The sequence below is a fragment of the Seriola lalandi genome, unplaced genomic scaffold (genome assembly GCF_002814215.2).
Source record: "Seriola lalandi dorsalis isolate HSWRI2012SDOR001 ecotype SW California unplaced genomic scaffold, Sedor1 jcf7180002054327, whole genome shotgun sequence".
Taxonomy (NCBI): Eukaryota; Metazoa; Chordata; class Actinopteri; order Carangiformes; family Carangidae; genus Seriola; species Seriola lalandi.
In genome coordinates this window covers 184149-210472 of record NW_019524880.1, presented here as the reverse complement: position 1 = coordinate 210472, position 26324 = coordinate 184149, and the positions used below count along the sequence as shown (strand labels likewise).

Here is a 26324-nt window from a genome sequence, read left to right as displayed (position 1 = left end):
TGACTTTAGCACAAGGTCGTTTATTCATCATCACGTTTGTCATTTGAACAGTTTTATTTCATTATGTCAAATACAGGAATTTCATGTACAGAAGAGCAACTGGGAACTAGAGAATGAAGTAACTGTACAATATGTACACATCAAATCATAGGAAATATCAGTCCACAACAAACAGATAAAAATGACTCACATTAAACACTGACATTGATGCTTTTGGATCATTTCTCCTCACACTTCCTCTCAGGAAGTCGATTTATTTTTTCCCTCCTCGTCATTACAGCCATGACATCTCCTCTCGTCTTTTGAAGAACAAACAGAACACAGCTTAGTTTAAATACATCTCAGTCTCAGGGAGGCAGGTAGAACCAAGAGACTATCACATAGTCCTGAACCTGACCTCGGTCTCACTCCGCTCTGGTCTCACCTGTCGCCTGGGTCATTTCATGTTCACCCCTTTAAAGCATTTTTCAAAAATAATAACGGCAAACAATCTCATCTGAAGACAGTCATTTTAAAAATGTCCTTGTATAAATTATACAAACCATAGTTATCAATACATACTTATAGACAGCGCATGTGTGTGTGTGTGTGTGTGTGTGTGTGTGTGTGTGTTTGTGTGTGTGTGCGTGCGTGTGTGTGTGTGCGTGTGTTTGTGTGTGTCTGTGTGTGTTAATATTCTGCAAGTCTCTTCTGTAACACTGACCTCGTGGTCTGAGGAAAATCCATCACATTCACATAGTTCACGAGCCTCCGTCTTGAAATCAGAGGAACTTTAACATGGATTCAATAAGAAAACAAACACGTTCAAAGTTAAACAAACCCACAGTGGCTGTTCATGCTGGAGCCTCTCCCAGCATCCACACGGTCTCTGTAGTCTGACTCTTTTTCTTCGCCACCGTCTACTTAACACTGCAGGTGGGCGTGTGAGTCTGGAGGGTGGGGCTGTGGTCCTCCTTCAGGCCTTGGCGCTGAGGCCCAGTAGTTCCATGAAGGAGTTGAAGAGACTCTCCAGCCAGCCCTGGTTAGCCATGCACTGCTGCACCACCTCCTCCTGGCCGGGGTCCTCCGCCGCCTGCTCGATGCTGTCGGTCTGAGCAGGAAACAACAGGTCAGTGTTTTAGTTTTTTATTTTACCTTTATTTTACCAGAGAAGACATTAAGAACAAATTGACAATGACAGTCTGGCAAGGGTCAGAAGACACTTGTAGGGGAGAAGGAGGTGGGTGGGCGAACAAAAACACAAAACATGAAGACAAAGACACGAAGAAGATTGAATAATTAATCAAATCAAACAGAAGTAAAAGATTTGAAAGTATCAGTAAAAGAAAAGAAAGCCTTTTAAAGGCAGTGAGAGAGATACATTTATCCAATCTTAGTGTTTTTTGTAACAAATTCCAATCAGCAGCAGCAGCAGACTGGACTGACAACAGGCTGAGGGATGTGTTGGATATAGGAGCCTTTACTCTGATCTATGAAGAAGACCATGTATTGTGCTTGGCCACCAAGGTTGGCTGCAATAACTGTTTAAAACAGGGGGGTGAGTATCCAAGAGGAGTTTTATAGATGAATGTAAACCACTGTATGTTACGACAAATCTACAGAGAGGGCCATTTGACCAGAGAATACAGGAGGCAGTATGGTCATTTGAACAAGTGTTTGGCAGCCGATGTAAAGAAGAAAGATTTCTATATAGAAAACTAAATTCTGCCTTGACCTTCAATTGCAGCACAGTGACATGGTGGGAGAAGGACAATGCACAATGTATTTATAGACCATAACCTGCTCGAAGATGGTTCCATCTTTATTGGTAATGTTCAAGGGACCTGTGTCCCCTTCCGACCAAACCGCATAATTCAACAGAACAACAACACAACCCTGCACCCAACAAGGAGAGCAACCATGCAAGGTCTCTCTGGGTCAGTGGGTGAGGGGCAAAGACATCCCCCTCCCCCAAAATGATTACATCACATTCCTGAGCACAGTCAAAGAACATTAGGGTTGTTTAATGGTCAAGAATAGTTCAGCAACCATCTCCTTTGTTGGACAGGCCGATGTTTTCACCTGTCACATCACTAACTTTGAGTCAGGAGGGAGGGGCAATACAGCAGCCAATCAGAACGAGGGACTTCCATGACAGAAGAGTGTGTGGGGTCAGCAGGGGATTTGTTGGGGCTCTTTAAAAAACTGACTTAAAAAATAAAAACAGTCAGACATTAAATGCCTGAACTACGAAGCATGTTCAACAAACCCAGGATAACTTTTAATATCTGGCTTAACTGAACCTAACATTGACCGTCCTGATAACCTGTACTACAAAGCAGGTCATCACCTGGCTCAGTTAAGCCTGGGTTCACCTGTCCAGGTCGGGCGCATTCATGTGAAAGAGGAAGAGTTCTCAATCATAAGTAACTTCATCAGAATCATGAATAAAGTATTAATATGAGAAGAAACACTGATACCTGCAGGTGAATTCAGTTACAGTGATGTCATGAAGTGAAATTCAACGAGGTGAAATGTAACAACATGATCACATGACTAGAATAAAAGAGAAACACTAGAAAAAAGAGTAACACATGGAAAGACTCAAACAGCAAAACCATCCACTGATTTATATAAATATCTGCTCATCTTTATTATTGATCACTTTATTGTAAACTCTTTTGTCCCTGTCAGGATCCTGTAGGAATGATGACTCATTTTTTCCAGTGATCTGATTGGTCAGTAGTTTGGCTGTTGACAGGTTTTGATCTGATCCTCTGAAGTTAACCTGCGCGGGAGCAGGCTAGGAGTTCAGCCTAAGTTACCATGGTGATTTACCTCGGTAACAAGTGAACCACCGTCGTAGGACTGAAAACCCAGAGTTTAACCTGAAGTGACCTCGATAACCTCAGATCCTGCTTCGTAGTACAGGACTCTGGCCTCAGGTTTGGTGTGAGCCAAACAACCTGATCAGCACTTCTCATGAGCGCAGCACTGACAGCTCAGTCATGGTGAATGTACCAGGTTTACATACAGGTGGCCTAGTGAAGCCATCCTTACCTCCTTCTTACAGTGCAGGAAGGTGTGATACTTGTAGTGGTGCAGGGAATGATACAGACTGTAGATCCGACATGTCTCAATGGAAATCTTCAGATCCTGAGAAGAGAGAGAGAAAAGGACTGATGAACTTTATTACAACATTTGGTCACAGGAGGTCCTCCCACCCCACTGACAATCACAGCTGCTGTAAGGAAACTAGAATAATAAATAATAAAGTAATAATAGAGGGTAGCTTAAATAATAAATAACTACTAAAAAGCTTTGTGATGTTCTTTAACCATAACGATGGATATCAGCTGAATTATCAAAGGGTGTCAGATACATTTTACTGCTCTTCAACCAGTTAAAGAGGTTTTCAAGAGTTTGTTCAATTAAGGAGCCTGAATCCATCCATTCATCACACTAACCTGACTTCTGAGGACCCTGACCTCTGAGGACCCTGACCTCTGAGGACCCTGACCTCTGAGGACCCTGACCTCTGAGGACCCTGACCTCTGAGGATTGACCTCTGAGGACTGACCTCTGAGGTCTGACCTCTGCCAGGTCTTGTCTTAACTCCGGGAGTTTATGTTGAGTGAGTAAACAAAAAAAAAAAAAACTCCTGCATTATATTTCCTGCACCCTGTGCTTTGACTGACAGGTACACTCTGTTCTTGTCTTGCATGTCTTGTTTATCCATGTGTGAAACTGTACACACCAGGACATATTTTGTGAAGTCGTGTAGGGAGTTTGATTTTATATCCATGTTCTTTCTGACCTGTTGCTTGGGAATACTCCTCTTGACCCGGCTGAGAGTTTTGCGGTTGTAGCCATCCCCACCAAGATGAACTTTGACGGCTCCAGAGTCCAGCGGGTCGGCCGTCATTTTGGGGAATATATGTAAAGCCTCCTGGAGAGAGGAAGCAGAATCAAGTCAGAAACATGAGACACGATTACTCAAGTTTAGTTTACACTCAAAGATGGGGCATTTGTTTTAAACTGTGACACCAATGTATTTCTTGTAAATCATCAACAGGCAGTCAGGTCTTAACAGACAGAGAAGAAGAAGAGCAGGTTACCTGGTGCTGAGCGATCATGTTGACTCTCCTCAACAACCTCTTCTTCTGCTCACTCAGCAGGCTGTCAATTTTCCTCATGGGTGGGAGGTACAACTCATCTGAGGAGGTCAAGTACAGGAGAAAACTCATTTACTCTCATATCAGTCACAGCCACAGACGAGATCAACGGTGCGAGCAGGCTGAAGGGTGTCAGAGGTGGCTTTCACACAACAGTGGTGTATGAAAGCCACGGAGAGGCAGTCGGTAAGAGACTGTTAGTATGTTTGAGCTGGTGAAGATCTAACACTACTTGCTGCGTGTTGGAAAAGCGCCAGGTAGTGTTAGCTTCATGCCGCGAGGGTCGGCTCGATAAATTAACATTTTAGTCCATGTGTCTGTCCAAGTTCTTTGTTCTTTGATAATAAGTTGTTACAAGTCTGATGATGTTTGACGTTGTCAGCTTGAGGCACAAGAAATGCTGATGACATGACTTGAAGTCACTAGTGGCAAAAACATGGTGGAAAAAGTCATAATAAAACTTACAGCGTGTAAAAATGCTTTATGTTAAAATGTTCGGGGTAAAATGCAATAAAAGCCTGTTATAGATATTGAGCTGAAAGTCTGAGGGTAATGAAAATTATTAGTTTATTTACAATTAATGCGAGGAAACTATGTGAAGGCAAATCGTGAAGAAAGGCGACACTCATGGTGTATGTCTTATATCTACGAGTGCTTGTTTATTCATTTAGTCTTAATATACATGTTTTTCTCTCTTCTGTTTTTTTTTTCTATTCAACGGTTTTTCCCCTAATGACTAAAAATAAAATGACAATGGACTGATGGAATGGAACCATGTAAATGAACTATCAATTCAAATTGCTGAACCTTCCAAAGTAAAAGGAAGAAAAAAGAAACCTGTCTGGTCGTTGAGTGGAGCCCAGTTAAAAGCCGGTGGATGGATCAAACTCTTTCAAGTGCGGGAAGCTGCACACATTCTTTAAGCAGAACCTGACAGTGGTGAAAGGTGTTCCTCACATTAATAACACCTAAACTGTGATAAATGTCACCTGCACTTCTTCATCTAACCAGGTCACTCACTCATACTCCATTCATGCGAGTAGGGTACTATCTCGCTGCCTTATCACAATCCTTGTTCCACCATGATAGTGCACCCCAGCAGGGACTGTCATTGAGGCTACTCCAAAGATCATTTCACTGCACTGTTGACTTCCTCCTGAGCTGCTATGTCATTCTCAAATTTGTCCCTCTGTCAAACCTTGTATCTCTATCATCAGATTCTTTGAGCAGGGACCCTCTAAAATGACTGACAGTAGTGAAGTGATCACTACCACCAACTCTTACCAAGACAGCAGAGCCAAGTGTTATATCTGTGCTGGAACATTTTCACTCATTTATCCAACCAACCGCTGTGAGTACCTATAGAATTCCACGCTTCCATCATGATCAGTATCTGTTACCTGATTACTCCCTGACGGGTTACGAGCATTCAAAGCACCTCCCCAAATAACAACAGGAGGTCTTATCTTACTCATTATTTCCTCGAGCTCAGACAGTATTAAAAGCTTGTGTGGATTGTAAAAATGAATTAAATTAATACTCCCCAGAGAACTCCACACTTCAGTTATCATGGTTTCAAAGCTATTCCTGTTTTGATGAATGTAACACTCCCATCACAGGCCTGTCTGATCTGTTTGATGTTTGTGTGTGTGTCTCTGCAGACACACCTGTGATGACAAAAACAACACTAGCTTTAACTAACTTTAACCAGGCGTCCTGAACGAGCTTTATTCAGAGAATCACTCATAAATTTTCATGTCAATCACGACAGCCTCCTGATCAACCAGGGAAGAAGAGGGGAAATGAGACACCAAGGACCCGTCCACAGGTGTTCTTGATCTTGACCTGTTTTGATCCACCTGACCACTTTTTTGAGGCTTCTGCAGAGAAGAGGTTTTATGTTGATCTCTGACCTCATGAACTTGTTTTACTTGAGACAACGTTGTTGAAAAGATGCCCTATGGTTTCCCACAGTTTCACAGACACTTCCTGGTTCCAGGATATCATGGTCTTCCTCACACTTTGCACATCTTTGACTCTCCCTGTGGGACATGGCCCTATGTCCATATCCCTGGCCTTTAAAGCAGTGCAGGATGGTCTGATATTTCTTCATTTGGAAAGACAAACATTGTCACCAGAAGTTATCAAAATGGAGCCTCTGGATTTCCCCCACTGCAAGCTATTGCTTGGCATCAGTAACTTCTCCACCCTCACCCTTCTTTTTATCTATTTTTTTATCTCCTTCTCTGACATGTTGGCACAAACAACATAAATTACACCTCTAACCACATTTCTCTTCTCTGAGTTCGTCACTTCCACTTTTCCACCATGTCTCCTCCTTTCCTCACCTTTCCTAGTTGCTCAGCAATGTCACAAATCACAAGAAGAAGGTCCATCACCTACACACTTTGAAGAATTGGCCCCTCTCAGAGGATTTAAACCCCTCTGCTGTCCAATCATTCTGTTTCAACAGAACTCTATTCTCATTATGATCTGTATCAGCTCTTTGTCTTTATCCTGACAGCCTGTATCTTGATTGTTTGCCCTCCTTTCTACAACATTCAACCGCCCTTCCCCCCACAGTGGATCTCGGATTTGTCCACAAAGCCTCTACATCCAACTTCTACTGAGTGAATCGATGCTGTTCAGCTCGCCTCTTTGCACTCACACTGCCATTTCCTATTACTTGAGCCACCTGAACTCATGTGCTGCTTGTATCCCCTCTTCCCAACGAATTGTAAGCTCAATAATTAAGGACTATCCTGGCAGCTGTGGACCACGTCACAACATCTGGCCTGAGAGTTGTTTGCATGATCTCAAAACGGAAGACTAGCTACTTGCAATGAGGCAATGAGCACTTGAGAGGATGGCAGGATGTGTTGGAGGCCTGTGTTGCTGTTGCTGTTGCTGTTGCTGTTGCTGTTGCTGTTGCTGCGCAGCGGGCACTTGTCATCAATCCTGAACCACTGGGAGAGGTTTCAGGGACATGGAACGGTATCATATGTTGTCCTTATTAGGAAGCTTAGCTGTGCTTACGGAGCTTGCTAGATGTCTGCCCAGCTGATGCTTCTGTTTGTGGTGGCCTCCCGACGTGTCCATGCACCGTGCTGGCCCTGGGACACTCTGTTGATGAAGTAGTGCTCCTGCTCCGCCAGTAATATAAGACATGAGGAGCTTTCAGATCCTTTAATTTTGTCAAAGTAGCTCTCAGAGTGAAAAGGGTTGGAGACCCCCGGGGTATTGTGACTTACCACCCTTTCCCTGTAGTCACTGGTTCTCAAGTAAAGCTTCAGTGCAGTAGGAGACCTTGGTGTAAGAACTAAGTACTACATCTATTTAATAAAAGAAGGAGATCAGGTAAAGTTCACAGTAAGAGCTAGTTAGACATGTCAGGGTGTTAGAGGTGTTAGGAGAGGAGGTGCTCTCTGAAGAGAGGAGTCTTCAACAGATTGTTGAAGATAGAGAGGGATACTCTGCTCTGATAGACTTTGGTAGCTTGTTCCACCATCAGGGAACCACAGACCAGAAGAGTCTGGACTGAGACTGTCAGGGATGGTGATGCTAGACATCATTCATTAGAGGAACACAGAGGCTGAGAGGTAGCATACAGGGTTCTTCCTGCATAGATAATTGCGAGGCAGCCGCCTCCGTCACATTTTGTGCCACCTCCGCCTCCTGACAAAATTCTAGAACTTGTTTTCTTGGTACTCAGTGGATTTGACGTTTGTAACTGCAACTGTGGCTGTACTTCACTACAGCAATGTATTGGCGCTGTATAGTAACCCGTGCATCAGGCAGAGTCACCCGAAATTGCCAAAGAAGAAGAATATGAACGCACTGGATTTTCTGCCTGCTGAAGGAGACGGCAACCTGATTTTGCGGCTCTTCAAACAAGTGAATATTATCTCTTTTACACCCAAGCACAGCCAGCTTCTTGAAAAGTTTCCCTAAATTAACATTACATCCCATGTATGGTTTTTTTTTGCAGAAATGTCTCAAATCACAGATTATTTTAAAAACAGAATTCGCAAGGAGGAGAATCGCGAGGACAGGTGAAACAGTGCAGAGTGCAGACATCATCAGTTCTTCTAATATGGGAAAAAAAAAAAATGAATTCATGTTACTGACGAGATAGGGTTAATGTGCCTGGTTCTCAGCCACAAGTGGAAGGTGCCGGTGAAGGAGAGATCAGAGCGCGAGAGAGGAGTCAAAGGAGAGTACCAAGTCTTTAGGAGTGTATTAACGAGTGTATTAAAGCCGATGTTTACACGATTTTAACATCACTTTTTATTCATCTTCCCAGATTTTCTCAACAGATGGTCTCAAAAGCATAGAGTAAGTGTCCCGCAGTGGCTGGAGAGATGATGATAGTGAAAATATGAATATTATAGCGACCAACACATGTTTCTGATGTGGTATAGAGCAAAGTGGCACAGGCAGAGGACAGATGCAACATGGTCAGAGAGGGAGAGCTGGTGATCAAACATGGCACCCAGGATTCTTGCGACCCTGGTTCCTGTAAGGGATGAAAAGATTTTGATATTGACATCTTGATGGAGAGACTGATTGGCCCGGATGAGCAGTAGTTCAGTCTTAGAGAGGTTTAGTTGAAGGTGGTGTTCCTTCATCCGTTTGGATATGTCAAAGAGACAGTCTGAGATCCGTGGGCTCGTCTGGTGGGAAGGACGGGTATAGTTGGGTGTCGTCTGCATAGCAGTGATATGAGAAGCCAGATAATTGGACCAAAGGAGGTGGTGACCATGTAATAGGACGATTATCGTGCGCCAAACTGAGACTATAGTAATGTAGCTTAAGCTTCAGTTCCTCACAGCAACCATCACACTGAACAGGGTTACTTTATCATGACCTCAGTTTTTCAAATCAGTCAATCTCCAGACATTATCTTCACTGTGACTCATTAACTGTAGCAAATTCAAGAGTCTATGACAACTGATGGAAAAAACCCGGGTGGCTGTAAGATAAAGAAAATACATTCAACCCTCTGAAACTCTGCAGCACACCTTTGAAAAGTTTCGGTTTAGTACTGGTACATGAAAGAAAAGGCCGTTCAATCTATTCTCAACATGTTTACGCTCCCACTGTGTTCCTCCAGCCGAGTGCTCACCATCAGTGTCCTCCAGGGCCTGGATCATATCAGGGTCGAGTGCTGTGCTGACCAGCATCTCCACATAGCTCCTGAACATCTCCCTCATGGCTCGGCTGTTGACTCCACCTCGAACAGGCCCTGAAACACAGAGAGGCTGCACTGAGGGGCTGCAGACACTCGCTGAAGGTTTATAAAGACATGTGTACCAGACACACACACACACACACACACACACACACACACACACACACACAGCCACTGACCTTCTTCATCACTGGGTGGAGAGGAGTCAGACTCAGAGGAGGAGGACGGCACCTCCTTCAGCCACTTCTTCCTCTTCTTGGGAGGAGGCTCTGCCTTGTCCTTTGACGTCTTGGCTCTGGACTGATGCTCCATCCTCTTCTCCTCCTTCAACCTTGCAAACTCCACTGTGTCACCTCTCCTCTCTCGCTCCTCTCTCTCCCTTTTCTCTTTCTCCCGCTCTCTTCCCTCGTTTTCTTTCTGCTCCCTCTCTTTTTCACTCTCCTTCTGCTCTCTTTCTCTCTGCTTCTCTCTCCGCTCCCTCTCTCTCTTTTCTCTCTCTTTATCTCTTCTTTCCCTCTCTTGTTTCTCCCTCTCACTTTGCTCCCTCTCCTTTTTCTCTTTTTCTCTTTGCTCTCTCTCCTGTTTCTCCCTTTGTTTTTGTTCCCTCTCTTTCCGCTCCCTCTCCTGTTTCTCTCTTTCTTTCCATTCTCTCTCCTGTCTCTCCCTTTCTTTCCTTTCTCTTTCCTGTTTCTCCTTTTCTTTTCTTTCTATCTCCTGTCTCTCCCTTTCTTTTCGCTCCCTCTCCTGTTTCTCCCTCTCTTTCTTTTCTCTTTCTTGTCTCTCGCTTTCTTGTCTCTCTTTTTCTTTCCTTTCTATTTCCTGTTTCTCTCTTTCTTTTCGCTCCCTCTCCTGTTTCTCCTTTTCTCTCTGATCCCTGTTCTTTCTCTCCCTCTCTTTCAACTCCCTCTCTTTTTGCTCTCTCTCTTTCTTCTCCCTCTCTTTTTGCTCTCTCTCCCTCTTTTCCCTCTCTTTTAGCTCCCTCTCTTTCTGCTCTCTCTCTCTCCTTTCCCTCTCTTTCAGTTCCTTCTCCCTCCTTTCACTCTCCTCCTTTTCCCATTCCATTTCTTTCTCCTTTTCTCTTCGCTCATTCTCCTTTCGCTCTCTGTCCTCCTTTTCCCTCTCCACCTTCTCTCTTTCTTTGCGGTCCCTCTCTCTCTGCTCCCTCTCCAGTCTCTCCTTCTCTTTCTGCTCTCTCTCCTCCTTCTCCCTGTGCTCCCTTTCTCTCTGCTCCTTCAGCTCTCTTTCTCTCTGTCTCTCCTTGTCGTCTCTGTCCACTCGAGGGGGGGTTTGACTGTGAATGGTGGGCAGCTGTTTGGGCAGTGACTGTCTCCTGTCAGACACACAGTGAAGCTGGTTGGTTATCTGAAATCAATCCTCCTCTGAGTGACGGCTAGAGAACTTGACCTTGGCCTTACCTCAGAGTCAGTCCGGCTCTGTGCCACGGCTTTCGAGAACACACTCTGACATAATCTTTCTTGTTGACGTTCTCCAGGAACTTCACGTACAGACGCTGGTAGCGCATTTTGGCATCACCGAAGTAACCCAGATACTGAGGAAGGAGGATTGTCAGTTAATTGTAAATATTTTTGGTAGCAGTGATTTTTTAGATATTTTTCCTCTGTACTGCACATTTGATATGTTTACTGTCAGTTCAGAAGAAGAATCCTAAAGCAGACAGGAAGGAGAAAGGTGAAGGTGTGACATCACTGATTTGCTTTGGACACACAGAGAGCCCTGAGTTAAACCCATGTCTTCTGGAAAACTCACATTACTGGTTGCACAGAACTGCCTTTGACCATCTTTGATCTCTGGGCTGAATTTCTGGAGCAAGGCTTTCTGCACCCTCCAGATGGGCGGGGGCTCCCGGCCTGTCTGCAAGGCCATCTGGTGACACAAACACAGTTTATACCATTAATGCCAAGTCATTCACCACACACACTTCCTGGGAGCCGTAGTCTCACCTTGAGGGTCCCGATGTCCTCGGTTCGAACCACAAACTCATCTCGTTCGCGGAAGATCCCCTCGCCCCCGCTCTCGCTGTCCTCCTCCTCACTCTCCCCAGCGATGGCGGCGTCAGCCTGCTTCTTCGCCAGGTGGAGGGAGGTGAGGCGCTGCGATGCTGGGGCCTCCTCCGGGGTTGGAGGTGATGGTGGCGGAGAGGAGGATGAAGAGGGCGAGGAAGAGGAGGGTGAAGAGGGGGAAGGCTGCCCAGCTTCAGGTTCCTGGTCCTGATCAGATGATGATGGGGGAGGAGTGGTGGATGGAGGGGGGATGGACTGGGCCAGGGGAAGGTTGGAGAGTGGTGAGGATGGGATGGCCGGGGGGGAGGTGGAGGGGGGAGGGGAGGTGCCTGCCGCTGGAGGTGGTTGGTAGGAGGGCTGTTGCTGCTGCTGCTGCTGCTGCTCAGAGGGAGGGTAGGCTGGACTCACCCCCTCCTCACCCTGCTGGACTGGCAGAGGGGAGGGTACAGAGAGGCACGGGGGAGGGAGGGGTGATGGTGATGAGTAGGTGGGCGGTGAGGGGGAGATGGATGGTAATGGAGATGGAAGTGCAGGAGCGAGCACAGGTCCTGATGGAGAATCTGAAACACAAAGGGTGGGGGGGGGGTTACCTTCTAAATGCTGCATGTGTTTAAGGTCACATGACTCTCAGATCTCATTTCATTTCCTGGTCTGGTGTCTCTGCATGAAGCTGGCTAACTGTCAGCATTGCTGTGGAGCATATCACAGCAATATGGCTAATGATGTGGTTAGACTGTTTCCTGTTGGCTCTCATGTTCACAGGGAAATTAATTCAGTTGAGCTTCTTGTTGTGTGTTTAGTGTCTGATTTCACTCTTCTCCGCAACACCCTGTTGACGGAGAACATGAGGGGAGGTCGGGGGGGTTGTGGCTCATAAAGCGTTTGTTTTGGTCTGACACTTAGTGGCTGTGATGATCGTTTACAGAACATTTAAAGATAGAGAAGAAAACAGACAAATTACCTTCAACCTTAGGAACCTCCAAAATCTGCATGTCAGACATCCTTTCATCTTCCTCCTCCTCCTGCTCCTCCAGGGCCCCCGGCTGCAGATTCTCTGGATCTCTCATCATTTGTTTATTGTCCGCAGCCTCCTCTCCTCCTACCTCCTCCCCCTCTTCCTCCTCCTCTTCCTCCTCTTCCTCCTCTGCTCCTGGTTCAGGCTCCCTCTCCTCTGCTTTCTCTCTGTTGGACTCTGGGGAGACCAGGTTTTGCTCCTCATCCTGTGTGCGATGCTGAGTGTACGTGAGCGCCTCCTCTTTTCCGTTCTCCATGCTGGGGATGAGTGGAGGCATGGCGGGGAGAGGGGGGCTGAGCGGCGGCTCCTGTGGGGTAGGTGGGGACAGAGTGGGCGGGGCTTTGACCATAGCAGAAGCCATTGCAGCAGCCAGAGAGTGAGGGGTGTCATAGAGGGCAGAGATGGCAGATGAGATGCTCTTCTGCAGATCCTGGTTCTTACTCACCGAGTCCTCCTCATCAGAGGAGAAGGAGGGCAGCGTCTCCAGGTTCCTTTTCAGCTCATCATCCAGAGGCTTGCAGGGACTGGGGCAGCTGCTGAGAGCCAGGTCCTCCCCCTCACCCTGCCCTCCCTCACCGAAGGATCCGGGAGCCTGCAGAGGAGGAGTTTGTGGTAGGGGAGGAGGAGGCGGGGATAAGGGCGTGATCCCTCCCTTCAGAGACGAGCAGGGGTTCAGGGGTTCCTGCTCATCTCCGTCAGGTCCCTGGTCCAGGCCCGACTGTTTTTTACCTGTCTTCAGGAAGTCCAGGAAAGAGGCCATGAAGCCAGGTTTGAAGTCGAACGCCTTGTCATCAGCCTGCAAGAGAAAAGAATCTCATCACCGATGATGTCACTTCCTGTCCACTCTACTTTGTCAACTGTTCACTCTACAAGACTCATCTGTCCTTTACCTGAAGCTGTTAGCATAGCTCACCATGTTAGCAAACATTTACACATCCAGGTAAACAACATAATGTAAAGATAAACATAAAGTAGTGAGTTATTTCAGACACAGCCAATGAATGGATGAATGGTCTTAGATCAGTTAGGCTGAACCAGGGAGTGAGTGTTACACAGCAGACCCACCACAATGAGCTGAGAGACCTGAGGGTCTTCTATGACTCATTTACCGATTTCATGTCTCACATTGTTCATATGAAATATTGATTTGTGGAAACAGTTCAATCAGGACTGTGATATGGTTTCAGGTTCATATACAATATGGTTCCTGAATCCTGACAGACAGAATGAGAATCATATATTACTACACTTGAATAAAACAGTGACTCAGATATGACAGGGTGCAGCTAACAATTATTCACATCAGCAATTAATTGCTTGATTAATTTCTCAATTAACTGACTAATTATTTAGTTTATAAAAATCTGAAAATCAAACCATCTGTTCTACACCTCAAGATCTTCAGTTCACTGTCACATAGTGAAATAAAGAAGCATGTCCTTTCAGTGTAGAAGCTGGGATTTGGAAATGTTGAAAATCTACAATCTGATACATGTCGATGTGAAACTATATGTAAATAATCAGAATGAATGGAAACAAACAGATAATGGCAACAGAAGAAAGAAATTCTGTTGCCGGTGCATCAGAGAAATTAGTGCGGACAACGAAGGTAGTGACTGCAAATTCAATTTATTGTGGAATGTTCACAACATTTTTATCTGGAGATTGAACGAAGGGGCAAATGATTTTTACTTGTCTCTGCTGTGAAATAATAAATCCAGGCTGCTGCAGGTAATACGACTGAACGGACACCAGGTGGCAGCAAGGCTCCTGCACTTGAAAAATGTAGTAACCGTGGCAACAGCTGCCCTGGTAACAGCCATCGCTCTCCTCTCTCTTTTGTCAGTCAGAAAGAGCTGGCTGTCAGTCAACTATAACCTCCTTCTCTCCACAGAAACAGGAATGAGCATTAAAACACAGAGACTGAACCAGCAGATCAGACCAGGTCTGAACACAGACCAGGACCTGGACTAACTGTCCACACAGGTTACTGGCCTCAGCTCCAACAGGCACCTGAGGTGTGGAAGAGGCATGGTGCTGTGTAGGTATGATGGTATGAATTATATATGAAGCCTGTGTTTTGCAGGGCTGTGAGAAACTTACTGAGCTGGAGAGTTTGTGAAGAGCGGCCCAGGCCTCAGAGTTCAGAGGATCGTCCACGTCTTTCTTCCACGTCATCTGTTCACACGAGACAGGTCAGCTCAAAAACTCAGCTGTGCATGCACAGTAACGCTGTGTGACTCTTTTAAAGATGGTCTCATGGTGAAGGCTGCACACACTAATAAACACATTTATCATTCAAGGTTATATTATAGAGGAAGAAGCAGAAAATACTGTCTCTGAGTTTGACCCTGATACTGGTGTGTTCCTGGATGTATCAGACAGAGCAGAGTACAGACTGTAGTCTCTACATCGCCTCCCACATGTTAACATAAACCCATTCCGCAGACATCAGCAGACACTGATGAGACCCTGATGCATTCTGCCTTCAGCCTGGGTCTGAACACAGGTTCAGTTAGAATGAGGTCTTGTGACTGACTTGTCCAGTAAAGACCGTTTCAGTGTCTGCACCTTAAAAGCTCCTTGTTTGCTTTGGCGGCACCATGTTGAGGCTGGTCTCCCTGTTGCATTGTTCTACACTGCGGGACTGGGCTTTGTTGAAGGGCTGGGTCCTCCAGATGAGAACACCATCCAACATCGTTAAAGCTGTGTCAGCACTTTAACCTCAGCCCCCTGTTAATGAGCTGGAATCCAGAGCCTGGACAATGAGAGGATATCTGCTCAAACACTCAGCCACTGAACTGTGTCAGTCTGACTGGATGTGGAAACGTAGCATGTCTTACAGTCACAATATTGACTGCAGACACAGTGTGTCTCGCTGTTGCTGAGGCAACCAGCTCTTTTTTACTCCAACATGAAACGCAAAGTTGAGTCTGTCAGCTCCTCATCTACAGCTCCTCCAACACACAGAGACGCAGCTCAACAAGCAACCTCACGGTCCATGGTCCTGTCTCTCACACGTATGTGCTGGAGAACATGAAATAAATCAATAACTGGCCTATTCCTTGTTGATACTGAGGATTACTTTACTTCTTTAGGTTGATATCAGGTTTCAAAACTCTAAACCCACTGTTTAGATAATTAGATTCCTGCTCAAACAAGACTTAATTTTAGAGAGATATTTGTCATTCTTCCCTCCCCCCTGTGAAAAAGCCACGCCCCCTCAAGCTGTTGCGTGAGATGAGAAAGCTCTCAGCTTTGGTCACACATCGCTCAGTGCCAGTCCCTTCACTCACCATCCTAATGTGATTCAGTGAACACTCCCAGTTAGACCAGTTCAAACAGCACCGGTCTGACACTGTGTTGAATCATCTCTGATTAAATACTTGTCGTGTGCTCTTTTACCTCTCCATCTTTCTGCTGATGCCTCATCATCTTGTTCTGCGTCTGGCTCAGCTCAGTTCTGCTGATATCCATGGTGGTGCTGGGTCCAGGACTCAGGCCCAGGGATGGCGCCGACCCCACAGATCCGTCGGACAGAACCGGGTCGGTGCTGGACAGGGAGTCCGTCCTCAGCAAGGATTCAGATGGAGGCATGGTGGGAAGAGGCAGTTTGATCTGAGGGACAAGACGAGCAGACTCTCAGCACGAAGCATGAAACATTCGTGTTGTGTGAGACACTGTCGCTCGACTGATCTAGAACACAAGTCCCTGATGGTGACTGCAGTAAAACTCCTCAGGGACCTGTTCACGGAGATAATACAAGTTTGGTTGTGTTGTGAGTATTTGCTGCACATATGTTTCGATGAACATGTAACATTCTCCACTCTCATTATTTTTTTTTTTGCAACTCCCTCGTTGTATATCAGCATCCTCCACTTATTTTCCATCACAGAAACCCATTTGCCTGAAACTGACACCACATTAGTCTCACTTTAGATAATCATGAAGCAGAGAGCTGCAGTCTGACTATTTGTTAACACCAATTCATTAGCTTTTAACTATGACTGTTTAAGTAACAAAATGTTTTTATAACTTTATATCTAAACAATAACCTTCAAAGAATTAAAAGTCTTTACCAAAACACAAGTCTGACAAGCAGAGAGTTAATTCCTCGTCACATAACTTTGACTCTTCACACACAGTTCAGGTGGGAAGGGAAGCGGGGAACATGTGGAGAGACTAGGATTAATAAAATGTATTACCGTGATAGGTCTGATGGGATCTTGCTGCGGCTGCTGTTGGTGATGATGCTGTTGATGATGCGGTTGGTGAAGATTACAGGAAACATGCTGCTGCTGCTGCTGCTGCTGCTGCTGCTGATGATGCAGGTGATGCTGCTGTTGCTGTGGTGCTTGTTGGAGGTCCGCCTGCTGTCGGTGATGTTGGTGTGGATGCTGTTGGAGATGCTGCTGTTGGCTGAACTGTTGCTGCTGCTGCTGCTGCTGCTGCTGCTGCTGCTGCTGCTGCTGCTGCTGCTGCTGCTGATATGGGAGGCTTTGTGCTTTGTTCATATCTCGATGCATTTCCACAAGCCCTTCCTCCTTCCTGCCTCGCCCTCGACCACGACCACGACCCCTCCTACTTTCTCCGGCCACTGATCCCATCAGCCCCCTGCAGTACGGAGGCTCTGGAAGAGGACGTATGCGCGGTCGACCTCGTGGGCGAGGAGGGCCCTCACGTTTTGGTTTGGTTGGTTTCCTGCCCCTTTTCTTGGGGCCATCATGGGGAAGGAGCTGTGGAGGGTGTCCAAGGGCAGAGTAGCTGGTGGGGTGGCAGAACTCCATGTCACCCATAAGTGGACTGAGCCCACTTACTCCTGATGCCCCACCAGCCTTCCTACAACTGGACACCAAGTCAGGGAGCAGGTCGGGAAGGCGTCGACTGTTGAGGCGAATATCAGCTGGAACATCAGCTTTATCCTCATCATCCTCAAACTCGTACTCCTGCGCATAGATCTTCTTTGTCTGAGGCTGTGGCTCACGCCGCTGTTTGAGCAGGTGGAAGGAGCTGGTCTTCAGCAGCTTCTTGGGTCGAGACGAACAGAAGATAGGTGAGGTCAGACCAGGAGCGCCTGATCCACCACCCACTCCCACAGCTCCCATCATCTTGTTGACTGTGCCATCCCCTTGAACTGCTGAACTCAATCCCATAGTGGGAGTCTGGGAATGGATGAGGCCGAGCTGGTCAGTATTCACCGTGGAGGGAAGCTCATGGGTCTTCATAGAGTCCAGGTCTAGGTGCAGATTGCCATTTCCTGTTCCTGGAAGGTTGTGGCAGTACTGTCCGTAGCCTTGGTCACTATGGTGACCAACCATATCGTAGCCCTCTCCAGCACCTCCTGTTTTTAAGGCCTCCATCCCCTCTTGGCCCTGCACGTGACCCTGGTTCAGGCTTTCCTGAGCAGCCGGTCCTGCTCCAGAATCCGCAGCACAGCTGGACTTGTAGTCAGCTGGACAAAACATGTCCTCCATCTCAGGGAAGAAGGAGCGGTCTTCATCGTGCAAGAGAGAGTCTGGAAAGCAGATGGATGTCAGAGACGCAAACCGCTGCTGCTGAGCTTGAGTCTGTCCCACTTTACCCACTGGGCTCACTGTGTCAAACTGGTGCTGTTTGAGCTGGTCTAACTGGGAGTGGGACAGCTCAGGCTCTCTGGGTTGGGGATGTTGCTGTTGTTGCGGGGTCCCCATATTTGCTGCCATCCGGTGGGAGTGCGGGTGAGCTAACTGAGAGTGTGACAGCTGATGGTGTGCGTGTGCTTGCTGTTGGTGGTGGCCGTGGGGGTGGGGATGGGCCTGAGGCTGGCTGATGTGATGCAGGTGCGAGGGGGTGGACAAGCCCAAGTCTGGTTCCGAGAGGAAGTCGTGGAGATCTGTTTGTTGGGGGAGGTGGTGGGGTGTAAGTCTGTGCTGCTGTCTTTGTCTGTCCCCACCACCTCCCTCCCCCCCTGTAACAGTCACCCCAACCCCAGTTCTCTCCAGAGCTCCTCCGCTGTCTATGCTGTTGGTCCGGGACAGAGACTGGTCTAGCATGTCTAGTGAGGACACTGAGTTCTGACTGGCTCGGCTTTGATCTCTTGGCTGGGCTCCGATGCTGTAGTGGGTCTGGGTCTGCAGCTGGAGTTGCAACTGTGACGAGTGGTTCTGTGGGTGGGCCTCTACCCCAGTAGGCCCCGGTCCTCCGGCTGACCCCATCATGGCCTGCTGGCTCAGAGGATGCTGCTGTTGCTGTTGCTGTTGCTGAGGGGCTTGCTGGGGGTCCATCTTGGTGCGGGTTGTATGGGAAAGGACAGACTGCAGCATGTGAGCTTGATGGGGAGGGTCCGGTGGTGAATCCATCAGAGAGAGGGGGACCTGGCTTTGTCGGGTCTGCTGCACATCTGGTGTGTTACACAGGTACGCATTGTCATTTGCATCTGAAGTCTTCTTCAGCTCCATGTGAGGATGAGTGTGAGGGTGGGAATGAGGATGACCATGCTGAGAGTGTTGAGAGTGCTGTGTGTGTTGAGTGTGCTGGGGGATTTGAGAGTGCTGAGGGTGTGAGGACACATGTGAGGTGTGATGGGAATGCTGGGGGTGTGGGTGCTGGGCGTAGGGGTCCCCTCTTCCATAATGGACCACGGAGCCCATGGAGTCGTGCTGTTGCTGATGGGAGTGGGACAGAGAGTCAGAGACCCCCCCAGCGGTGGACTTGGGGAGGTTCAGCTCTGACTTGGTCTGCTGCTGTTTCTTCTGTGTTATTTCCAGCTGACTGTTTAAGCGACTTGCTGCGTCAACAAGACCCGAAGTACTGGTGGTGTTGTTGGTACGAATGACGCTCTGAACGTGGTAGCGCTCTTCTGAGATCTTGTTCAGGTCATAGGCGACCTCCTTGCTTTCTCCATCCCGCGCCTGTGGGAGTGGCTGGGGGAGCTGCTGAGTCGGTGAGTGATGCTGGGAAGGGTGGGGAGTCGAGCTCTGGGCATGAAGTAAGTGATGGATGAGGAAATCATCATCATCCTCTTCCTCATCTTGGGATCGCTCCACTCCCAGCATGTTGGTCTCCGTTTTTGGTTTGGGTGGTGAAGAGTTGTAGGACTGGCTCTGCGCTTGCCGTGTATCAGGGAAACCTTGTGGTGAGGACATAAAAGCAGGAGAGAGGATGGAGGACAAGTATTTGGAGGCTCCGGAGCCTCCAGGGGACTGCGCAGGGCGAGCAGCAGCAGGAGAGTGTAACCCAGGGCGACTGATAGTAGAACTGATGGCGGGCGAGAGACTGGACTCGGGCAGGTGGTACGAGCTGCTGCCTCCGTTACCAACACTAGCAGCCCCACTCCCTGATCCTGCAGATCCAACTCCGCTACCAAGTCCAGGCGCTCCTGATACAGGTCCACTTCCTGTTGATCCCCCAGCATTCCCATACCCTAAGGACGGACTGCCTGCTCCTCTGAGAGAAGCTGAGCCAAAGCTCGAGTCCCCAAAGACTATCTCCGCAGAGAACGAGCGTCCTCCTGTACCTATGCCAGTGAAGGCCTTCGCTCCAGGTCCCCCCGCTCCAGAGCTCAGGTCCTGGGCGTGAGGTGAGCTGAAGCCTCCATAAGACTGGGCCATGTGTGCAGAGGGAGGCTGGTTGGGAGAGTAGGACTGGGCATGTGGATGGGGGGGGGTCTGGTCCGGTAGGCCTGTGCTTGAGTTGGCCACAGACGGAGAGCCGTACGTGGAGAGGCATTGTTTGGGGGCTGGCTGCTGAACGAGGGTGGATGACACCACTGGTAGAGGGGGTGGCGCTGGCACCGACTGAGGTGGGGGCTGCTGACGAGAGGGAGCAGACAAGGGGACAGTGCTTGTCTTGGAGCTAGAAGAGGATGAAGAGGAAGTGGAGGAGGCTGATGGTGGAGTGTGTGGGGCACGGGAGGAGGAGGAGGCTGAACCTGAAGAGGAGTAGCCACTACTGGAGCTAGAACTCTTGGCTCCTTTAGTGGCAGATGAGGAGGAGGCTGAGGAGCTGGAGGATGAGGGTGTGTAAGGAGTCTGGATGATAGGTCGATATGTCTGGGACTCCATCCGTGGTGAGGGCTTGGGGTCGGAGGACGGACTCTGCTCCCCCAGGGGACTACAGGACATCCCAGCATGCCGGTGGTGGCTGGCTATCTGCTGGTAGCCCGATGACCCACCACAGCTGACATACTGTTGCAGGGGGAGTGTTGTCGACTGGGCTGGGGACGAACGTTGGTAATGCTTGATCACACTGTCCTGCCGGGACACCGCCCTCTCTGGAGGAGGTGGGGGCTGGGGGGGGGCTGCAGGCGGCAGGGATGATGTGGGGGAGAACATGGACGCGTTATAGAGCTGGGAGGACTGGTTGTGGAGCTGGGAGGATAGCAGGTTGAACTGGGGAGGGGGCAGGTGGCAACTGGAAGAGGTGGAAGGGACTTGGGTCTGAGGAGGGGCAGGGGGCTCCTGGGAGCCCCGGTAGGTGGCACTCTGGGAAGACAGTAAGCGATCAAAGCCCAAACTGGATTGGGAGGGGGTTTTGATGTGCAGCAGGGGATCATGGGGGGAGAGCAAACCATTGGACGTTGGGCTAAACGTAGGCGTGTCCTGCAGGGACAGTGAGGGAGTGAACGATCGGCCAGAGAAGGAGCCAGGATGCTGGTACGCAGACAGGGCTGAGGAGGAGGGAAAGGAGCTGGACCCCGGAAGTGCCCCTGAAATAAAGAGCTCCGGGGGGGCCGGTGTGTGCATCGCTACAGGACACAATATCACATGGACAGTGTTGGTCAACGCAAGTCACCAATCAACTCACCAGCTTTTTCTGTTTGACACTACAAACTTTTTACTTTTTGGAAAATAATCAATCAATGAATAAAATGAGTGTATATTAGAAACAATAGTGTTTCAGTGGTAACAAAGACTAATGATAAATTAGTTGCTTTTTTTAAGTGTACCATTCCTCTAACAGGTGGACACTCACCAGTCTGCCAAGAGGGAGTGCGAAACTGGGATAGGAGGGAGGAAGCCGAGGGCGGGGGCTGTGGACCTCGGGACTCCAGAGCTGAGATCAGATTCATGACGGAGGGGTCGGGACCTGAGGGGCCAGCATGGTGGAGGCTGGCATCAAACAGTCCCGACAGACCTGGCGACAAACCACAACCCTCAGTTCATTCATACAAATCATATGAAAGATCACATCATCATCATCATCATCATCATCATCATCATCATCATCATCATCATCATCATATCAACAGTGACACCACCCTCCAGAAGTTCATATGACCCATTTTCATCTAGTAAGTTAATCACCTGCCCTCCATTTATATTACACTGTTTGTGTCATATGAGAAAATGTAGCTGTAGCACCATTAAAACCTTCATTTACATTCCCTATCAGTTTAATAATTATGATCCTGCATATTGTTAATCAATATTATCAAATTGACAATTTTATGTCATTAGTTTTAAGTAAGAAGAGCCATGGGACATCCAGTGCTGCCCAGGATAAAATCAGTAAGAGACCAAAGTAAACAAGTTAAACGCAATTATTACTCAGTTACAAGTTATTTTTGTATAAACGTATTGATAAATGAACCAATTATTTAAATATTGGAAACTAATAACCAAGTTGTGTGAGATGGGAAAATAAAAACAGCTGCTCAACAGTCGTGAAACTAACATTACATAATTAAAGTTACATTTAACAGCAGTTTAGTTATTTAGTTTATCACAACACACAGTGGCTTCAGGAAGTAAGAACCATATGGGACCATAAACACAGTCACACTGTCTGCTCTGCTCTTCTGTGAGAAGCTCTCACCTGCTGCCGATCAGCCCCACCCTCCAACAGTGCAACAACTGCACTGAAGAAACTCTCTACCTCACACGTCCCTGCACATATAAATGTCATATAAACACAAGTCATGCTGTGCAGTAAAATCTTTGCGGCTGGGATCCAGTGTTTGCTACGATACTGGCAATTCTAACCCGGAGCCTGTTGTACCTGATGGTTAGTTAGTTCTCCACTGTTCAGTCGTGTTGTCACTCACAGGTAAACAGGTAACATGTTGAAGTGTCTGATGTGTTATTGATTCTTCAGTCTAGTTTTCTCTGCTGTTGAACTGATGTATGAACAGTGACAGATGATTTGAAGCCAAATGATTATACAGAACATTTACAGTCAATACATGAAACCTCCATTTTGAAACATAATTATATTTAATTTCATCTCTCATCGCATTTATAGAGATTTACTACAACAAGCATCTGTTTGTTGTTTCTTTCTCCTACATTCATAGAGAACCGGCTGTGGAGACCTCCTCAAACACCCCGACGTTATCAGTTATTAAAAGAAACCTTCTCACAGAGCTGCATCACAACTGAATAGAAATTATAATTGAATTGAAATTATAATTGAATTGGACCCTGCAGCTCATGTCAGCTGTTAACACTGTGTTTGTGGAGGTACTTCACAAATAGAGATCACAGGCTGCTCTCTTGTTCTCTGCAGCTGTGTTCACACACATCATGTCTTTACTGCAGATTACTTTCACTCCCCGCTGACACAAACCCTTCCTGAGTGTTAACTGTGATAACTGATGTGTTCTCATCGTGGCGAGGAGAAGCATGGATCCTGTCTCACAGAGCAGTTTTTAGATATTTACTTCCCATTACTTCTGAATTCTTGTACTTATTTATTCATATTTATCTACCTCTCATTTTTATTGCACAACTGAATCCTGTGTATTTTTGTCTTTTGTCTTTGTATTTTACTGTATTTTATTGTATTTTAACTCAGCTGTTGTGACATTTTAATTTAATAAAGAAATCTGAAATTACGAGAATAAAGTTGCACTTTTGAGAATAAAAAAATCACATTTCAATTAAATTAATTATGACTTTATAATATTAGGTTCCATGTTGTTTTAGAGGGGAAATATCAGAAGCTTTAAAATGAAGAACGTGGAGCATCCTGTGAAGTTCTACTTTAGCAGGTTTCACAAATAAGGAGAAACTTCATCTTTTGGCTCATCATCATCATCATCATCATCATCATCATCATCATCATCATCATCATCATCAGGACATTAAAAAGACTGTGAAGAAACTGAATCTATTCTATAGTTAGACAGACAAACAGCAGCTGCCAGAAGCAGCTCTGGCTGACACTGACTGTCCTTTCACCTGTTTGATGGGTTGATGTAATATTCCTAAAAATGATGTTTTTTTCTCTCAAATTTTTTTTTATAATTATTAATTCTCATAATATCACAACTTTATTCTTGTAATATTATGACTTTATTCTCAAAATTTCAGATTTCTTTTTTTTCCTCAATGTGGACCTAATACTCCGTCGTACAAACATGGATAAATTCAAAAAGAAAAAAAGTGCAGACATACAGACATAATTACAGCAAAAATTAGACTTTATTTGTTGATGTTAATTGAAACAACGCTATGATGTTAATGGTAATTTAAGATGACAGACCACATTTCATCAGGCTACATTACGAAGACTAGCCTGGTTTTATTTACATTTTAATTGATTTAACTCTTCGAGAGAGTTGATTTATCCATACATTTCAGACAACATATTTCAACCACCAAGTTTTCATACATGTAATTCTTTGGCTGCGACTGAATTAGACACACAGTTAATAAACACTAAATCACACAGATTTAGCTTTGTATTAGCAGGTTGCTAAGCACCTGCGTAACCATCACTGGACTGTGACCAGCAGTGCTCTATGACAACTATGACAGGTGGGACACATTTGTTTGTTGTGCAGAATTTTCATTCATTAAATCATTTGTTGAGATTCAGATATAATTATATTTAATTATATAGAAATATGTTCTGCTATAATCACAGCGCACCAGTGTTATTGCTCTATTTGTCCCTTATGGTTCCCTGTAGTACGTACAGATTAATATTAAGAGTCTCAACAGTGATGTGATGAAAAATAGTAAACCTGTAATAAAGTCATCAAAGGACAGACATACACCATCCAATCGATCCTTACCTAGTGTGCGTCCAGCGGTGCCCCAGGCCCCGCCCTGTCTGGAGCTTCCTGGGTGGTGATTGGTTGCATAGCCCTGGAGGGGGTGGGGGGTGCCGTAGGCTTGCCGGTGGAGCAGCTCTGAGTCTGGGTGGGATGACCTGGAGCTTCCATACACGAGGCTGAAACACATCAGGTTTGACTTTTATAAAGGATTTGTTCAGTCTGCTGGTTCATACAGAACGAGTCAGACTGATGGACCTGGACTTCAGTTTGTCCTTTCACCTGTTTACAACATCCAATAACATCCTGTCGCTTGTCAATGACATGATATCCTCTATGATCATGTGTCAGTGTGTTTGTCTGACTGAAGCTCAACATTGACTTTTATCTAGTTTTAAGTGACAAACACTTTTTACACCTTGGTGGTTTTCAGCTCTGTGGATAATTCAGCTGCTGGTAAAAACCTGCTGAATGTCTGGTTCATAAGTTATTAAAGAAACAATCAAAACAAATATTAGCTCCTGTCTTCCTCTCATCGTACTATCAAGTAAAGGCAAAAAATATAACTTAATAAGAAAAATAAAAAAAACAAAGGTTAGCATCAATCTCAGCTCCAGCTCTTCCCTGAGTCTCTGTCCTCCGTACAGCGTCGCTCAAACACTGACTTCAAATGTGAAACTGCTTCATTCAGTGTTTTTAAGGGTGAGAATCACCGGGTGTGTTTGATTTCCTGAACCACTGACACTGAAGGAATCCAAACCAGGAGGAGCTTACTGTAATGATGGTGAAGACAACAACTCCCATGATCCCACACTATTTCACGACATCACCCAACACCGTCTTTTGTTATTGTTTTAATAATAACCGATAAAACACACAGAGCTGATGAAATGTGACATGTGAGGTCGCTCTAATCGCTGACTTTTAACATTTCAATATATGAGGGAGGAGTTTATCGGATGTGCTCCCTCACCTGGCTCACTTCCTAAAGAATAATGTTTATTTTGCATAAACATGAAGCTCCACAACTGGTCCTTTAATCTGAGTCAGTGTGGATCCTAAAGGACTCTGGGGATCATCAGCCTGCTGGCTCACACTTCAGAAAGCTGTCCTTGGGACTGAGGAAGAGGAGAGAGGAGAGAGGAAGAGGAGGTGGTCCTGACAGTGTTTCTGACAGCTGTTTGATCAGGTGATGGATCTGTATCAGGACATGCTGACTACTGATCCCAACAGGTGTTTCAGTGTGGTTGGAGTCCTGGGACCACAGGAATCTACAGTCCCTGACGAAACACACACACACACACACACACACACACACACACACACAAACACACACCTGAGGACAGGTGGGAACTTTTGTTTTCTTATTGATTTTGGCATAGTCTTTGAAGACTGGGCCACTTTCAGGCAACAGGTGGTTTGTGGTCCACTCAGTACAGTGTAGGAGAGCTGCAGGCTGTGAGTTTGGGTTACAGATCCATAGGGAAATACCTGGACACAGAGTGGAGACAGAAAGGGGGGGTTGCCTCAAAGTCACTGGTACCAAGGATTTAACAGGACTCTGTGGTGGAGGTCCAAACACTGGACTACCTCAACAGACAGTATGTCAGATTTAAGTCTTAAATTCTTGTTGTGTATACATACAGTCTCCATTATCTCTCTGTTACTCTACATCTGTTATGATGTGCACACACTCAGTACACTCAAACATGTTCTCTCTGCCCGTTCACAAGTGTATGAGTGACTCCAACACCTCCCTTCTAATCCAGAGGTTCCAAACCCCAGACGGTGGGCCTGTACAGGGTTCAAAGGTCATGCAGACGTGCAGTGGAGGAAGAGTAACTGAGTTACTCTGACACCTGGAGACAAAACAGTCAGCTCTTAAGGAAAAACCAGTGGGATGAGGTGAGACAGTCAAAGACCAGTGTTACAGTTCACAACCTCAGTTAACGTTGCTGACCTGAAG

General features: G+C 46.6%; 1 protein-coding gene across 1 annotated transcript; it reads right to left on the bottom strand.

The window, feature by feature from the left end:
• prr12b (proline rich 12b) lies at nucleotides 1-24533 on the bottom strand. Its single transcript, XM_087174203.1, has 15 exons — nucleotides 24380-24533; nucleotides 21334-21495; nucleotides 16587-21106; nucleotides 15787-15999; nucleotides 14485-14559; nucleotides 12328-13177; nucleotides 11307-11926; nucleotides 11113-11229; nucleotides 10761-10894; nucleotides 9525-10675; nucleotides 9280-9399; nucleotides 4098-4195; nucleotides 3797-3928; nucleotides 3040-3135; nucleotides 1-1090 (listed from the first exon to the last, which is right to left on the bottom strand). The coding sequence occupies exons 2-15, from the start codon at nucleotides 21428-21430 to the stop codon at nucleotides 956-958; spliced, it is 8358 nt and encodes a 2785-aa protein (XP_087030329.1). The 5' UTR covers nucleotides 21431-21495; nucleotides 24380-24533; the 3' UTR covers nucleotides 1-955.
• Nucleotides 24534-26324: the final 1791 nt, after the last annotated feature.